General features: G+C 54.4%; 1 protein-coding gene across 1 annotated transcript in view; it reads right to left on the reverse strand.

Moving 5' to 3' along the window:
* The window catches only part of LOC142295479 (vomeronasal type-2 receptor 1-like), a 144,674-nt gene that overhangs the window by 77,891 nt on the left and 47,925 nt on the right, over positions 1 to 18,858 (reverse strand). Inside the window, exon 2 of the mRNA XM_075338577.1 lies at positions 11,150 to 11,441. Within this exon, the coding sequence (XP_075194692.1) occupies positions 11,150 to 11,441 (292 nt within the window). The remainder of the gene's footprint in view (positions 1 to 11,149; positions 11,442 to 18,858) is intronic.

The following is an 18,858-nucleotide window of genomic DNA, read 5'->3' on the forward strand; positions in this document are numbered from 1 at the left end:
TCATCGGGTTCTGGATCCGACTTACAAAGCTTCTGGGCATCAGTGCAGATCATTTCCTTGTATGTACTCACTGCAGCTTTGTAGCAGACCTCTGATTCCCAGGCTATTGTGTGACTGAACAGCTCTGCTGACTCAACCATCTCTGTTACCCGATACTCAACAGGGCTGGTGGAAACTTGTGAGCTGTTTGGAAGCAAGTGCGATTGGGTTGACGCCACAGAGGAATGGAGTATTTGGGATATTGAAGTTGAGGTGGAGGAGAGGCCACTTGATGGAGCACTGGAAATCCATTGAAGCACCTGCTTTTTTGTTGCCTCATCTACATTTGGTAGCGATGGTCGTGTCCCTTAAAAAAGGGATCATATCAGATTATTCAAGGGAAGAAGTACACCTCTTATTTTGGCTGGTAGTTGGTGTTACGAATCGGTGCCGCCGTAGACGCAAGCAGCCAGCTGTGATTCAAGTTGCACCCAGGCGTCAGCTGCCATTTTTGTCCGTCCCTCGGGTCGTCCAGCTGGCTGCTTCCTCATCCACGTCTAAGTGTGGAGAGACGGCTAGTGTGCATGCGTGTGCCGATTTACCACAGGCTAAGTACAGTGTTTAGCCTAGTGAGCATGCTCAGTATGACTGTGCCATTCCTGAGGCTAAAGCCTGCTTTACACGTTGCAATTTCGCATACGATATCGTATGCGATTTGCAACGCCCCCATCGTATGTGCAGCACGTTCAATTTGTTGAACGTGCCACACAAACGATTAACCCCCGTCACACGAACTTACCTTCCATACGACCTCGATGTGGGCGGCGAACGTCCACTTCCTGGAGTGGGAGGGACTTTCGGCGTCACATCGACGTCACGCGTCAGCCGGCCAATAGAAGTGGAGGGGCGGAGCTGAGCGGGACGTAAACATCCCGCCCACCTCCTTCCTTCCACATTGTGGGCCGGGAGCCGCAGGACGTAGGTAAGATCTGTTCATCGTTCCCAGGGTGTCACACACTGCAATGTGTACTACCCCGGGTACGATGAACAATCTGATGTGCAATTTTAGAGAAAGGTACGATGTGTATGCGATGAACGTTTTAACGTTCAATCGCAATCGCACGTATCTGTCACACACTGCAATGTAACTTACGATGCCGGATGTGCGTCACTTATGACGTGACCCCGCCGACACATTGTAAGATACATTGCAGCGTGTAAAGCAGGCTTTAGTCCTCAGTTTGTGCTACTGTGCATTCTCCCACACTTAGTGCGAAAAGCCTCTTTGCACAGGTACTTGGACTCCGTGCCATGTCTAAGTCCTGTGTTGGGCCTACAGAGCATGCAGAAGCTGATAGTCTGTTTTCTGAGACTGTTTTCAGGCAAATGAGCATGCTCAGGCACTTACTGCATCTGAGGCTAGGTCCATAAAGGAACTCTACGGCGATGTCCGTGAGGTCTCATTCCATGATAGTCCAGAGGGCATCAGGTGTCTCGATGATGTGGCCACTCTGGACTGGCTCGCAGAGGCCCGCCCCTATGATTTGGCACCTCATCATTGTTCGTCAGACGATGACTGGTGAGGTGTTTGGGGCGTGGCTGCCATGAGGTCATCATAGAAGTGGCGGTTCCGGATAGGCCGCTAGTTATGTCACTGATGACGTGGCACTCTGCTTTTGGCTCATGGAGCTGTATTGTGGTCCACCCTGGGTTGGGGCGGATCCAGGTTAGAAAAGCGGCTGGAGACAACAAGGAGGTGCGCAGTCTTCTATTATGCTCAGAAAGAGCACACCTCCATGTGTTGAACCCATTGCGGCTTTAGGCCAGAGGTAGACAGGGATAGGGCGTCGGTGCAGGACGCCACTACACTTGGTAACGCAGAACGGTTACGACCAGCTCCTGTTCTACCAGTCCTACTACTGCAGCACAGTGACATTAACTGGGCTGCTGCTGCTACGCCTGCTGTCCACAGGTGTGCTTCCTACACATACGGACAGCGTACTCTGTGTTGTACCCCTGTGTTGTTAACAGGGAGTTCCTGGGCTGGGCTGGGTGGGTGTGTGGACCCTGTGACGCTAACAGGGTTCCCAGTCTCCAGATCCGAGTGTCGTCTAACTCGGTTCAGGCTACTATTTGTTTCAGAGCCACCCAGCTCAGTATCCTCCGCCTAACCTTCGGGTTGCCAGCATCTCCTTTTCCATGTAGGAGCACGATAGACCCTGACTGGCGATTGGGATATATACGACCTTATCCAAATCTGCCAGTCCCCCGTAACAGATGGTGTTTGTTCAGCAGATGTTACTGTTGCTTAACCACCAAACCTACGGACACAAACTTTTTACCCCTTTACAACACACCTGTTCCCCTTTCCACTAGCATATGGCCTTTATCCATTCATTTTGTATATAACCAAATTTGCAACTCTGCAGGGACACCCTATTCAACGCCGTCTCAGCACAGCATCCACCCCTCAGTCCCTCAGATGTGGAGAAGTGAAAGACCATTTCCTCCTAGCCATGACAAAGCATTGAGATTCACTGTGTGCAGCACTGGTGTTTAGTGGAGAAGCCGATCTAAGATTGCGTACCAGCTTCTGCTGATACTCCTGCATACGTGCGTCCCTTTCTATGACAGGACTTATTTTGCCAAATTTTGTCTTGTACCGGGGATCTAAGAGTGTGGCCACCCAGTAGTTAGCATTCCTTCGAATTCGGACGATCAGAGGGTCATGTTTTAGGTAGTGCAGCAAGAAGGCGCTCATGTGTCTTGCGCATCCAGGAGTCCTTGCTGTGTTGGTGGCGGAGAGCTGAGAATCATGCTTCCTTCCTCTGCCCTCTCCGCCCAATCTCGCACAATAGAAATATGATCAAGCTGTCTCCCTCATCTACTGAGTCTTCAAATGCCCATCGCCAGTTCGTCCTCCATTTCTTCCTGGGCTCCTGCACCTTCTTCAACAGTTTGGCTGATACTATGCACCCTTGTTAATCCCTCCCCCCCCCCGCCCGTCCCATGCTTGCCGCCTTGGTGCTGCTGAACATGTGGACCTTGTAGATCTTGTTATCCCTTCCGCATATGACTCCTACTGTACTTCCTCCCCTTGCTCTTGTCCCACCACCTGACTCTGAATAATGTTTAGAGTGTGCTCCAGCATGTAGATGACCGTAATTGTCATAATGATAATGGCATCGTCAGCGCTTAACATCTTCGTCGCCATTTGTAAACTGTGAAGAAGGGTGCATAGGTACTTGATCTGAGACCACTCCAGCAGCGTGATCTGCCCCACATGTGGATCTCGTTAGCCCAGGCTATTGTATTGCATAGTCATAACGTATTGTAGCAGGGCTCGCCGGTGCTGCCATAGGCGCTGCAACATGTGCAGATTCAACTTCCTGCATGTCGGCAAATCGCACAATTGTGAAAAGGCAGACCGAAAGACTTCTGGAGCGATGCAAGTTGTTCATCTACTGGGTGTGAACGGTGGAAGTGAGCACATAGCGAGCGTACCCTCTGCAGAAGGCCATGTAGGCCGGGATAGTGGTTTAAAAATTGCTGGACAACCAGGTTGAACACGTCAGCCATACAAGGCACGTGTCTCACATTGCCTTGGCGAAGGGCCGCACTCAGGTTTGCATCATTGTCGCACACGGCTGTTACGTTACCACCGGAGTCCGCTCCAGCAACTTGTACTCCAATCGCCAGGTGACACCGTGTTCCTTTCGTAGATAGTGCTGTTAATGGAAGAGGAGTCGATGACAGCGGCACCGGTGGCCGCAGGTTCTGCATAGCCACTGGACAGGGTTACCTTGAGATATGCAGTACAAATGGCTGACTGTAGGTGGTTGTTGTCTCACAGCTGAAGTAACATCATTCAGCCACAACCAATGGGAAGACACCACACCCTTTTTAGGCCTCTCCTTTCTGCTGACCACTGCCAGACATAGTTCTGAACTTCTGGTTCCTGTTCCGCCCAGTTCTGTTTTGTGATTTTGTGTGCTGACTACCGCTTGTTTCCGGACTACGTCTCCTGCCTGCTGTACCTCGTTGCCCGATCCGCATTAGACCTCTGCTTGTTTTCTGATTAAAGGCCGCTTTACACATTCCGATACCGGTACCGATATCGCCAGCGTGCGTGCCCGCCCCCATCGGTTGTGCGACACGGGCCAATCGCTGCCCGTGTCGCACAACATCGCCCGGACCCGTCACACGGACTTACCTTCCCTGCGACGACGCTGTGACCGGCGAACCGCCTCCTTTCTAAGGGAGCGGTTCGTTCAGCGTCACAGCGACGTCACAGCAGCGTCACTGAACCGCCGCCCAATAGAAGCGGAGGGGCGGAGATGAGCGGGACGTAACATCCAGCCCACCTTCTTCCTTCCGCATTGTGGCCGGGACGCGGGTAAGGTGAGGTTCCTCGTTCCTGTGGTGTCACACGGAGCGATGTGTGCTGCCGCATTAACGAGGAACAACTTCGTTACTGCTGCAGTAACGATATTTGAGAATGGACCCCCATGTCACCGATGAGCGATTTTTCATGTTTTTGTGACGATGAAAAATCGCTCATAGGTGTCACACGCAACGGCATCGCTAAAGTGACTGGATGTGCGTCACAAATTCCGTGACCCCAACGAGATCACTTGAGCGATGTCGTAGCGTGTAAAGCCTGCTTTAGTCCTGGCCGTCCGATTCTGTTCCTGTTCCTCAATTCATGGTTTGACCCTGCCTGACTACTACTCTCTCAGACTGCAGCCTTCCACAGGTATTGATCACCTTTGGCCCTGTGTAATTATAAATCCCTATATAGGAGTTAAAGGGTTTCAGGGTTCTAGGGGTGCAGCTTGTTGAGTGGCTTCCCTCTAGGCTATCCTTTACAGCATGTATGAGTGTGTGGATCCAGGCAGGCGTTTCACCGTGCCCTCTGCAACATGTGCAGATTCAACTTCCTGCGTGTCGGCAAATCGCACGATTGTGAAAAGGCAGACCGAAAGACTTTTGGAGCGATGCAAGTTGTTCATCTGCTGGGTGTGAACGGTGGAAGTGAGCACATAGCGAGCGTGCCCTCTGCAGAAGGCCATGTAGGCCAGGATAGTGGTTTAAAAATTGCTGGACAACCAGGTTCAACACGTGAGCCATAAAAGGCACGTGTGTCACATTGTCCCGGCGAAGGGCCGCACCCAGGTTTGCATCATTGTCGCACACGGCCTTCCTTGGCTGCTGGATAAGTGGAGACAACCATTGATGAAACTCGGTCTCCAGAGCTAACCGTCTACAACTCCTCAGCGGTGTGACTCACATTTACCATACATTTCAAAGTAAAAATGTGACCACTAAATGGCATTGAGCTCTGCTGCCAGCATAGTAAGGAGGTGTGCGGGATTCCTTGTGCACAGTTACAACGCGGGTGGCCTTACCAGACAGGTTTTGAGCAGAGGTTGAGGACCTAGACGAGGTTGAGGAGGCAGAAGCAGTGTAGGAACTACTACATACAGAGGAAGGATTGACACACAACTCGTGGGGATGGCAAGACTTGTACAACAGACCCTTCTCCATCTCTCCCCATAGTAACCCATTGCCCAGTCAGTGACATGTAACGCCACTGTCCATGCTTACTGGTCCAACTATCTGTGGTGAAATGCACCCTGTCACACACAGAGTTTCTCAAGGAAGCAGTGATGTTGTGTGCGACATGCTGGTGTAGCGCGGGCACGCCTTTCTTGGAAAAGGAGTGGCGACTGGACATCGGCTCTTGGGGCACTGCGATGGGCATAAGGTCTCGAAAATCCTCTGTGTAAAAAGGGTGGAAAGGCAGCATTTCTGTAGCCAACAGCTTGCAGATACTGAAAGTCAACCTTTTAGGCATGACATACCCTTCTAAAATCATGTACAACACAGCAAGGGAACTCCAACCACAGTCTCCCTCGTTTCCGAAAATTGGGCCACACACACACCACCCACTTCACTGGCATCAGTTGTCCCCCAGTTGCAATCTTAAAAAGATGCTTTGCATGAAGCACTCTCAAAAATACACCAACCTTTGACCTCCCCTGGATGACACAGGGGTAGAAAAGTCCTCTGTGATCCATGACTTGTGCATCTTGATGAATGTTCGTCTGTCCACATTGTCACTGGACAGATGCGTGCGCTTATCTGTCAGCACACACGCAGCAGCACTGAAGACACGTTCCGAGAGAACGCTGGCTGCGGGACACAACAAGATCCCCAAGGTGTAAGTGGCGAGCTCAGGCAATTTATCCAGATTGGAAGCCCAAAATGAGCAAGACTCAAGTTGCACAGTAATGGCATCGATGTTCACTTGCAGATACTCCGATATCTGAGTCTCCTCCTCTTTTTACTCATGCAGCTCTTTTGTTTTCGCATGAATATATGTCCTTGTCACTTTCCCATGTGTTTGTGGTGTCTTGGGAGTTGTTTGTCACCTTTTGGACACCTTGGAAGGTGTTTTCTATGTGTTTTTATGTGTTTGTGTTTGCCTGCCATTGTTTTCAGTGGGGTTCGAGTGGTTCGTCGAACGATTCGTCGAACGTTCGTCGAACGGATCCTCCGTTCGACGAACCGAACCGAACTCGAATGCTAGGGGGGGTGGCTCATCTCTAGTCAGGAGCTGGCAAGTGTTTCACATATCTAGATCACACTAGGTCACAAACACATGATGTTAACTCTACTGCAATGTCATATACTGGTCAAGGGTGTCTATTACACCCCAAAATGCATAAGAAAATAACTTTTAATTCAGATGCAAATGAGGAGCCTTCAGTGAACCTTTTGCATGTGTCGCGGGCGGAGGAGGGGACGCCGCGCTCTCCCACTGCTCGGGTCCGGCTGCCGCGGCTGCTGCGGCCTGCTGCTGCTCGGTGGCTCGAGCGATGGGCCGGATCCCGGGGACTCTAGCGGCGCTCCTCGCCCGTGAGTGAAAGGGGGTTTGGGTGTGGGGATTGTTTATTGTCCGTGACGCCACCCACGGTTGTGGTGATTGAGTGTACACCACCGCTGCTCTGGCTGGGGATCCCGGGAATGATGGTATGGAGCAGCCAGTTGTTGTGTTGCCCCTCCGTGGGTAGGGGTTGGTGATCCCGGGGCCCAGTGATGGAGTTGGGATGGTGGACAGGCAGGCTAGGGGGCCTGTGGAGGTGCAGGGGCGCAGGGGCAGCGCTGTGCCGCACGGCACAGAGGTACTCACTCAGCCAGTAAACACGACACAGTTCTCGGTAAACAAACGGCTGGTTGGACGGGTCCCTCAGACGGTTACGTTGCCGATGTCCCCTGCAGTTGACGGTGACGGTCTCTTCCCTGCACCTATGTGTTGTTGTTTGGTAGCGATGGGTTCCCACTGGTAACCCGCTCCCCAGCTTGGATATGAACCGGAGGAGCTCCACTCTTGCCCGCAGGCGCTGGCCCTGGGAAACTGGTGCCTTGGCGGTGGCGATGTCTCCCCTTAACGGTTGGACTGTTGCCTTCAATCGGAACTTGGTTGTTGGGAGACAGTCGTCCCCATAACTGACGGATTTGGCAAATTATGGCGACTCCTAGCCTTGCCGGGATCCGAAAGGCCCCTGCCCTGGTGCTGACTAATCTTCGTATACCGCTCCAGTACCGCCGGGTCACCACCCGTCCATGGTCCTTTCGGCAACCTCCAATCAGTCTCGCCTGCAGACGGTCACCGCCGTCTGCCAACCTTCCTGTCTCAGTCCGGGGCACACACCCGGACCAACTTCAGGCTTCTTGCTGTCACTTTCTTCACTTTCTCTACTTTTCCTCCTTCCACTTCACTGTTTACTCCTCACACTTTCAACTCTCAAGCTAATCTGCCTGGTTTTCCCGCCTCCAGGGCTGTGAACTCCTCGGTGGGCGGAGCCAACTGCCTGGCCCACCCCCTGGTGTGGACACCAGCCCCTGAAGGAAGGCAACAAGGATTTTAGTTTTGACTTAGTGTGTACCTGCAGGGAATGTGGGGTGCGTGTGGTGTTATGACCTGTGACCCCTGGCTTGCCCAGGGCGTCACATTCCCCCTTAGCAAAACGCAGACCGTCCTCGGGCTGCCCGTCCAACACCAGTTTTATTTTCCTTTTTGTTTTCTGTGAAAATAGAAAAACGGTAAACATAATACAACTTATGACATCATCCCACATCGGGAGGTTCGGTACTTAAACGTTGCAAACATTTTAACGGTTGCGGCTCCGCTCTCTCCCACCCAAGTAACCTGGCCCTGATGCTGCCCCTAAAACCCAGGCAGCACCCCTTGACCCCAGTCCAGCACAAGTTACCCGAGCGGGATCTGTCCTTCCCCTCCAGAGGGTAGCCACCGGTTCCTGTGGTGGCTGGGCCCCAGCCGGCTCTACTGTGGGCCCTCCCTCCAACCTGCCTCTCCGGAGGCGGTAACGGTAGCTGCAACAACAGATTTTTATTTACATCCCACTAATGTTTGTGGTTGCCCTGCAAGTTCACGGGCTTGTCCATAAGGAGTCCCTTATGCAACTTTTTAAACGGTCCCCACGGGGACAACGGTGCCGGCAACGGCCGTTTTTTCCAATCACGGTTAATCAGGTAACTGTTCGGTAATCATCTTGCTTATCATCATTTTATAACTTGCAAACAAACAGAGTGGTGGTCCCAACGGGGACTACTGCAGCGGGAATCCGCTGACCTTGAGGCGGCTACCACCGCAGGGGGTCGGCCCACTCCGGGACCGAGCGGTACATGGGGTTTTCCTTCCACTGGCAGTTCAACCCCGAATCACTGACAGCCGTTAGGAATGGCGGCGGAGGCGGCATACTTGGGACCTCTTCCTCCATCAACGACATTCTCTCCGGACCCCCGGCCGCGGTACTGATGTCCGTCTCCCACTCAATTAGGGCCGGTTCTGGGGTTTGGGTGGACTGATCGCGACGCGGCACGGCTGCAGCGGCCCCTTGCTCACGGGCCCCCACTACGGCAACCATCCTTCGCATCTCCGCCTTCCAATCCATCAACTGCTGCAAGCTCTGCGCCCTCACCTTCAAGCAGAACCGACCCAACTCCCGCTCCAGCCACTCAGCGGTCCCGGCGGGGAGCTCACCCGGGCCGCAGTCTTCAAAGGCTACTCCTCCTTATTTCCCCCAGAGCTTGGGTGCTCCGGTTGCGGGGATTCCCGCGCTCCAATTCGAGGACGCCGCCATCTCTCCATTCGTGTCCCTGTTTTTATAGCTGCGTTTACATGAAGCCAGCCGCCATCGCGTCCCCCTTAGCTTCTTTCCGGCCCCTCCTCTCTCGGGGCGGGGTTTTGGCCTTCGCGCCTCTGCTACTCGAGAAGACGCTCGAGCGGGAACTCTTCGCGCCAAAGATGGCGGCTTCTGAAATTTTCTGGCCGGACACCTCCGGCGGTAACAAGGCGCACCTCTACCAGACGGCAGAGCGGTAAGATCCTGTTCGTGACGCCAAGTTGTCGCGGGCGGAGGAGGGGACGCCGCGCTCTCCCACTGCTCGGGTCCGGCTGCCGCGGCTGCTGCGGCCTGCTGCTGCTCGGTGGCTCGAGCGATGGGCCGGATCCCGGGGACTCTAGTGGCGCTCCTCGCCCGTGAGTGAAAGGGGGTTTGGGTGTGGGGATTGTTTATTGTCCGTGACGCCACCCACGGTTGTGGTAATTGAGTGTACACCACCGCTGCTCTGGCTGGGGATCCCGGGAGTGATGGTATGGAGCAGCCAGTTGTTGTGTTGCCCCTCCGTGGGTAGGGGTTGGTGATCCCGGGGCCCAGTGATGGAGTTGGGATGGTGGACAGGCGGGCTAGGGGGCCTGTGGAGGTGCAGGGGCGCAGGGGCAGCGCTGTGCCGCACGGCACGGAGGTACTCACTCAGCCAGTAAACACGACACAGTTCTCGGTAAACAAACGGCTGGTTGGACGGGTCCCTCAGACGGTTACGTTGCCGATGTCCCCTGCAGTTGACGGTGACGGTCTCTTCCCTGCACCTATGTGTTGTTCTTTGGTAGCGATGGGTTCCCACCGGTAACCCGCTCCCCAGCTTGGATATGAACCGCAGGAGCTCCACTCTTGCCCGCAGGCGCTGGCCCTGGGAAACTGGTGCCTTGGCGGTGGCGATGTCTCCCCTTAACGGTTGTACTGTTGCCTTCAATCGGGACTTGGTTGTTGGGAGACAGTCGTCCCCTTCACTGACGGATTTGGCAAATTATGGCGACTCCTAGCCTTGCCGGGATCCGAAAGGCCCCTGCCCTGGTGCTGACTAATCTTCGTATACCGCTCCGGTACCGCCGGGTCACCACCCGTCCACGGTCCTTTCGGCAACCTCCAATCAGTCTCGCCTGCAGACGGTCACCGCCGTCTGCCAACCTTGCTGTCTCAGTCCGGGGCACACACCCGGACCAACTTCAGGCTTTTTGCTGTCACTTTCTTCACTTTCTCTACTTTTCCTCCTTCCACTTCACTGTTTACTCCTCACACTTTCAACTCTCAAGCTAATCTGCCTGGTTTTCCCGCCTCCAGGGCTGTGAACTCCTCGGTGGGCGGAGCCAACCGCCTGGCCCACCCCCTGGTGTGGACACCAGCCCCTGGAGGAAGGCAACAAGGATTTTAGTTTTGACTTAGTGTGTACCTGCAGGGAATGTGGGGTGCGTGTGGTGTTATGACCTGTGACCCCTGGCTTGCCCAGGGCATCACACATGGCCAAGATATTGGTGCACCATTAAGCCTCCTCATTTGCATATTGGGGCCCTTTCTCCGCTTATGTTTGACCGAGCTTGCTTCTTCTTTCTTTTTGCCTGCTTCTACACTAAAACACCAGGAACTGCTGCTAACATCATCAAAAGTAGGAAGACAGGTAGAAGAACATACCCAGCCACAGTATGCGAGCGTGGTCACACACATGTCGGCAGCGTTGAGACAGTGCTCGCTCTAGAAAGAGAATACTGTCAATCATAAGAGGACCAAACTCTTGGCCACACCAAGGGTGTGCCAAAACCTCCTCATTTGTATATGAATTAAAAGATATTTTCTCAGGCACTGTACCAGTGCTAGGTACAGGGCTAGTATGGTTGTTATAGGGGTTAAGTCCCTACAACACTGTATAGCCCATTTAATATGTATTTTGGGGGTGATGGACACCATTTAATTAGCTCTATTTTTCAATTTCCATAATATACATTTAAAGTAAATTAAGAATTTACCTGTGGAAAATAATAGAGCCCCAGTATTCTGGCAGTAGCAATGGACAAGGCTGATCCTCCTGCTCCAATCACTGCCGCTAATGGTGCTCCTGCACTGCAACGGAAGTTCGGGTGGGTTTCATTCTGTCCAGTAAGAAATGTTAAGGTCGCTTCAACAGATTTGGAGATAGTAAAGCACGTATCAAAAATTTGGTAACCCAAAGTAATTTTTGGTAGAATGTCTTTTCTTTTATTAATCTCATCAATAGCAAACATCATGGCTCTGGTCCAACGTAATGCCCGAAAATTGAACCTGCATATGGAAAAAATATATATCTTTCTTTAGTTAGTTATAATGGTAGAAAGCAAAGTAAATGTTCAAGATGTTTAGACTGCTATATATGCATTATGAAACAACATAGAAAGTCAAAAGGATCAGTCCTCCATAGTAGACTTTAATGTTACTATTCATATATTTCACTTCAGCTTTCCTCGGTTCCCCATAGCAGTTATTGTATTTTCTAGTAAGACCTGCGCTTAGCTTTTTCATGCTTGTAATTGATACCAATATATTATTTTCCGTAACATCTTGTGTCAAATTCCATGTACTGTAAGGGGCACTTTGTACACTACGACATTGCAAGCCGATGCTTGCGATGCCGAGCGCGATAGTCCCCGCCCCCGTCGCAGCTGCGATATCATGGTGATAGGTGGCGTAGCGAACATTATCGCTACGCCAGCTTCACATGTACTCACCTGCCCTGCGACGTCGCTCTGGCCGGCGACCCGCCTCCTTATTAAGGGGGCGGGTCGTGCGGCGTCATAGCGACGTCACACAGCAGGCGGCCAATAGAAGCGGAGGAGCTGAGATGAGCGGGACGTAAATGTGGCGCCCTGGACAAGCCAGGACGTCACAGGTACTACACCAACACACCCCACACCCCGGTCAGGCACACCTAAGTCAAACAAAAATCCTTGTTGCCTCCCTCCAGGGGCTGATGTTCACACCAGGGGGTGGGCCAGGTGGTTGGTCCCGCCCACCGAGGAGTTCACAGTCCTGGAGGTGGGAACAGCAGAGCAGATTAGTTTGGAAGTGGAGAAGTGAGGTGGTAAAAGAGCAGTCTGACGTTGGTCCGGGTATGTGGCCCGGACGGAACAGCAAGGTTGGCAGACGGTGGTGACCGTCTGCAGGAGAGGCCTATTGGAGCTAGCCGTAAGGACCGTGGACGGGCGGTGGCCCGGCGGTACCGGACCGGTACGCAAAGAGAAGCCAGCACCAACCGGCAGGGCTTACGGACCCCGACAAGGCTAGGAGTCGCCGCTGAAATTGTCAAATCCGTTAGCGAAGGGAACCTCCGGGGTTTCCCAGCAGCCAAGTCCCGATAGAAGGCAACAGTCCAACCGTTAGAGGGAAACACAGTCACCGCCAAGGCTACAGTTCCCAGGGCCAGAGCCTGCAGGCAAAAGGGGCTCCTTCAGCACATATCCAAGCTGGGGAGCGGGTTACCGGTGGGAACCCATTGGAACTGTCTACACTACACAGGTGCAGGGAAAGGCAGTCACCATCAACCTGCCGGGAGGAGAAACACCGCAGCCGTCTGTGGGACGCGTCCATCCAGCCGTTTGTTTTACCGGAGACTTTGTGTTCATGATTGGCTGAGTGAGTACTACCGTGCCGTGCGGCACAGCGCTGCCCCCGCGACCCTGCACCTCACCAGGCCCCGTAACCCGCCTGCCATCCATCCCTACCCCATCACCGGGCCCCGGGACAACCAACCCCCTACCCACGGAGGGGAGAACCAACATCCAAGCTGCTCCCTGTCATCGCTCCCGGGATCCCCGTCCAGAGCAGCGGTGGTGTCACCAATCTCACCACAACCGTGGGTGGCGTCACGGACAATAAATCCCCAAAACCAAACCCCCTTTTCACTCACGGGCGAGGAACACCGCTCGAGTCCCCGGGATCCGGCCCACCGCTCGAGCCACCACCGAGCAGCAGCAGCCGGACCCGAGCAGTGGGTGAGCGCAGCGTCCCCTCCTCCGCCCGCGACAACTTGGCGTCACGAACAGGATCTTACCGCTCTGCCGTCTGGTAGAGGTGCGCCTTGTGACTGCCGGAGGTGCCCAGCCGAAAAATTTGAGAAGCCGCCATCTTGGGCGCGAAAAGTCCCCGCTCGAGCGTTTCCTCGAGCAGTGGAGGCGCGAAAATCAAAACCCCGCCCCTGTAGAGGAGGAGTCGGGAAAAGACTAAGGGGGACGGAAACAAGATGTCTGCGCCCGACGGAGCCGCTGGAGGAGCGGCGGACGCAGCCGCGGCGGCACCCGCAGATGGGAATGGGCCCGCCTAGGTGCCGGCCGCGCTGGCGGGAGGTGCTGTGGCCCCAGCGCTCGCTCAGGTGATGCCGTTTTCCTTGCCCTATGTGCCCGGAGCTACCTGGCTGCCGCAGTACGATGGGAAACCTGATGCGTTGCAGGTCTTCCGGAAGAAGATTAGCCCGCTACTAGAGTTGTACCCCCTAACCGATAAGCAACGTGTAGAGGTAGTGCTGGGGCAGCTAACCGGCACGGCTGAGCAGGAGGCGGAGACCTGGGCTGAGGGGGACCGGTTCTCTGTAGCCACCATCTTTGAGAAGTTACAGGCTGCCTTTGAGACCCGTACCGAAGCTGAGCTGCGGATGCAGTTTTACCAATGCCGGCAACGGCCTGCGGATAGCATTCGGGACTACGCCTTGCGTCTACAAACCGCCCTCCGCACACTGAAGCGGGTAGACCCCATCAACGATGCGGACAGCAACAAAATGCTGGTGGAACAGTTTGTACAAGGGATAAGGTCCTCGGAGGACCGCAAGCAACTTCGGCTCTGGGCCTTAGAACACCCTGATGTTGGCTTTGTCGTGTTAAAGGAACGGGCCATTAAAGCCCTGCAGCCTCCAGCAGCGGAAGTCCCTGAGGCAGCCCCATGGCCAGCTGAGACGGCTCCCGTCGTGGTGGCCCCTGTCCTCCCAACACCTTCAGTACCTGCAACCCCAAGCGGCATGATGGAAGAGCTGGCTGCCAAAGTCCGCCGCATAAATGGGGACCTCGCCAAAATCCTTGCCTCACTCCAGCCTCCAACCAGGTCCCAGCCCCCGGCAAAGATGCAGCTCGCTGACAGCCCCGAGGACGTCCCCTGGATGCAGCGGAGAAGGGCCAATGACCCACGGTATGGGCCCCCTATTTGTTACAGGTGCAGCAAGCCTGGCCACTACTCTCGACGGTGTCCGTTAAACGAGCAACCCCTGGGGCCACGGGCCAATCCTCAGGAGTAGAACCCCATGGCCCCCCAGACTGGCGGGACCGGTACATTGGAGCCCGACCCATCATCCCCGTGGCAGTGGACGGTATCCCGCTAATGGCTCTTCTGGACACTGGATCACAGGTAACCACCATACCATACACACTGTATCAACGGTATTGGGGAAAAGACGAACTGGCTCCCCCAGACGCCAGTATGACACTGATTGCTGCTGATGGACTCCCATTGACCCAAGTGGGGTACAAACAAGTGGCCATGACTATGGGACGAGCTGAACTGCAACACTAGGGTATGATTGTGATAATGAATGAATCCAGTGATCATAACCCGAAGGTAGTGCTAGGGACTAACGTGATGGAGCACTGTATGAGTGACGTGCTGACCCTACTGCAGCAGCTGGCCGCCACGGCGGTGGGGAGCCGACAGAGAGCTGTGCAGCGTGAGATCCGAGCCCTGATGTACCGCCAACATGTGAACTCGACAGGAGTAGAGATTGGTGGGGTGAGAGTGACGGATGTTGCCCCTTTGATTGTACCTCCCAGGAGCGAGATGATGATTTGGTGTAGGGCAACGGTGGGGCCCCAGGGGCGTGACTACCCCGCCATGATAGAACCCATGCCCTCTGAACACTGGCCCACAGTAATGGCCGCCCGAGGGGTGGTAGACGTAAAGAAGAGGAGAGTGCCCGTGAGGGTGCTGAACTGCGGGGAGGAAGAAGTCAGGCTTCCCCGGTACGCTACCCTTGCCAAGTTGCTCACTCTGGATCCCCACACCATCCATGAGGCCGTTCCCCCCACCTCACCGCCTACTGCCAGCACTCACCCATCCCAGGGGGAGTTAGATGAGTGGTGCCGAGAGCTACACGTAGGCACTGACGATACCCCTGCACATCACAAAGAAGGGGTATACCGGGTGGTACGGGAGTACGAGCGAGTTTTTAGCAAACATCCCCTAAACTTTGGGCAGATTAAAGGGGTCCAACACCATATCCCCACCGGTGAGCACCCCCCTATTAAAGAGAGGTACAGGCCTATTCCCCCTGCACACTACCAATGTGCCAAGGACATGTTGAGGAACATGAAGGAGGCAGGGGTTATTAGGGACAGCTGTAGTCCCTGGGCCGCCCCCTTGTTACTGGTTAAGAAGAAGGATGGCACCATGCGGATGTGTGTGGATTACCGAAAAATTAACCAGATAACGCATAAGGACGCTTACCCTCTGCCCCGCATTGAGAAGTCCCTGGCTGCGCTGAGAACCGCTAACTACTTTTCCACCCTTGACCTCACCAGTGGGTACTGGCAGGTGGCTGTGGCGCCAGAAGACCGAGAGAAGACTTCATTTGCCACCCCTACGGGACTCTGCGAGTTCAATAGCATGCCGTTCGGGCTGTGCAATGCCCCTGGAACCTTCCAACGGCTGATGGAATGCTGTCTGGGGCATCTAAATTTCAAGACCATCTTGCTGTACCTGGATGATGTGATTGTGTACTCCCAGACGTATGAAGTCCACCTGGAGCACCTAGCCGAGGTGTTCGCGTCCCTTGCTAAATATGGGATGAAGTTGAAGCCCTCAAATTGTCATCTGCTGAAACCCAGAGTGCAGTACTGAGGGCATGTGGTTGGTGCAGAAGGTGTCGCCCCTGACCCCGAGAAGATTACCGCCATCCAGGACTGGACGAGACCGACCACGGTGAGGGAAGTGAGGCAGTTTCTGGGCCTGGTGGGATATTACCGTCGCTTCATTAAGGGGTACACGAAGATGGCTGCCCCCATGCAAGACCTCCTCGTGGGATAGACCAAGGGTGGTAGACCCCTAGGAGCTCCATTGGTGTGGGAAGATAAGCATGAGGAATTATTCCGTCAGCTGAAGACGGCCCTGACCGGGGAGGAAATCCTAGCGTACCCTGACTACAACCGCCCATTTGTCCATTGTTACACGGATGCCAGCAATGTGGGCTTGGGGGCTGTTCTATCCCAGGTCCAAGACGGAAAGGAAAAGGTAATAGCTTATGCTAGCCGAAAACTCCGACCGACTGAGAGAAACCCTGAGAACTACAGCTCCTTCAAGCTGGAGCTCTTGGCTCTGGTGTGGGCTATCACCGAGCGGTTCCGTCATTACCTGGCAGCAGCCATGTTCACCGCATATACAGATAATAATCCGCTGACCCATCTAGATACGGCCAAGCTGGGCGCATTGGAGCAGCGGTGGGTGGCCAGGTTAGCCAACTATGATTTCACTATCAAGTACCGGGCCGGCCGTACCAACGTCAATGCCGATGCACTCTCCCGGTTGCCCCACCTGTCGGAAGAAGGGCCGGAGGACGATGACCTCGAAGAGATCGAGTTGCCTGCATTTCACCGGCCGTTGACTGAGAAGGTGTATGTCCATCAACAACGGTTGAACCTGGACCCGCTGCCCAGTCAGGAGTGGCAGGAAGCTCAGGACCAGGCACCTGCTGTCCGCCTGGTCAAGACCCTGGTGGAACAGGGCTCTGCTGGGATAGACCCTGCCGCCCCTGCCGAAGCCCAATGCCTGTGGCGAGAACGGACCCGGCTGTACCTCCACCAGGGAAAGTTGTATCGTGAGCTGATTAATCCGAAAACCCATGAGAAGGTCCGCCAGCTGGTGATCCCCCAGGCTAACGTGCCCACCATCCTGCAAGCATACCATGATGGTGCTGGGCATTTCGGGTGGAAGAAGCTGGAGATGTTGTTGAGAGAGCGGTTCTATTGGAGTGGAATGCGGGAATCTGTAGAGGCCTGGTGCAGAGAATGTGGCCCTTGCGTGTTGAGAAGGAAGGATGAGGCAAGCCAGAAGGCACCCCTACACCCGATTGTTACGCATCAACCGCTGGAGCTGGTTGCCCTTGACCATGTAAAGCTCACTCCCAGCCGAAGTGGGTACATTTACGCTCTAACCATTATAGACCACTATTCAAGGTTCATGGTGGTTGTCCCAGTTAAAGACCTAACCGGCCGTACCGCCGCCAGAGCATTTCAGGCTTATTTCTGCCGACCACATGGGTACCCCGAGAAGGTGCTTACCGACCAAGGCCCGGCCTTCGAAGAAGAAGTTTTCCAAGAGTTCTGCCAGTTGTACGGCTGCAAGAAAATCCGGACCACGTCTTACCATGCACAAACCAATGGCATGTGTGAAAAGATGAACCACCTGGTCCTGAACCTCCTTAAAACATTGCCGCTGGAAGAGCGGAACCTGTGGCCAGAGAAGCTACCTGACTTGGTCGATATGTATAACAACATCCCTTCCAGCTCGACGAAATGCACTCCAGCATACCTGATGAGGGCTCGCCCCGGCCGGCTACCCGTGGATTTAGAAATAGGGTTGGAAGCCCCGGAAGCTCTCCCTTCAACGGCTGACTGGGACACTCAGCGGAGGGCGCAGTACCGACAGGTCCAGGAGTATGTTGAAAAGAACTTGTGTTGGAGTCGGGGACAACAGGAGCAGTGCTTCAACAAGAAGGCGTCAGCTGGTCCCTTCCAGCCTGGAGATGTAGTGCTGAAGCGAAAAAGGAGGACCCACAAGCTGGATGATCAATGGGAACGAACCCCGTATGTAATACAACCCACAGGATGGGAAGATGGGAAGGCTTACCAGATCAGCCGTGACCAAGGAGGAACCTTGACCACGGTTTCCCGAGACCATCTAAAGAGGTGCCCACCAGCATTGAGGGTAGCGGCTGAAACTCCAGTTCCCAGACCGGAAAGAAAGGAGGTAATCCATACCATGATGGGTGATTTCCCGGCAGACTGGCCTACGCAGAATGGCGCGGTGATTCTTCCAGTGATACTAATCCCACAACCCGTGGATGAGAGAGTAATGGAAGTGATCGACCATGAACCAGTGTCCGGGGATGAACCTGTACCCAGCTCCCCTACGCCTCCGCCTGCCCCCCATGATAGTGGGAAGGAGGAACTGGTTGTTCTCCCATTGCCTGTCACCACTGATACTGGAACTCGAAGGTCCACTCGTCCCAACCTAGGTAGACCCCCACTTAGGTACAGGGAAACTCCTCTGTAGAGGGGGACTTTGTGTGTTGAAAGTACCGTTTTGAAAGTTTGTGAATGATAAGTGAAAATGATTAACCAAAGATGTTACCTGATTGACCAACCCTGATTTGAACCGGTCGTTGCCGGCAACTGTTGTCCCCGTGGGGACTGTTTACAACCCAATGCGTAGAAACTGCTACGGACAAGCCCGAGAACTGGCAGGGCAACCACGAACTTGTGGTGTGTAAATAGATATGTTTTTATGGCTTTACCATTACCGCCTCCGGAGAGGCTGATTTGGAGGATGGGCCTGGAGGAAAGGGATGGCCCAGGCCCGCCACTGCCGCAACCAATGGTGATCCTCCGGGGATTTCAGGGGTTCCCCATGGACGTGGGTCCCCTGAAAAGGACAGAACCCGCTCGGGTAA

This window comes from Anomaloglossus baeobatrachus, chromosome 3 (assembly GCF_048569485.1).
Source record: "Anomaloglossus baeobatrachus isolate aAnoBae1 chromosome 3, aAnoBae1.hap1, whole genome shotgun sequence".
NCBI lineage: Eukaryota > Metazoa > Chordata > Amphibia > Anura > Aromobatidae > Anomaloglossus > Anomaloglossus baeobatrachus.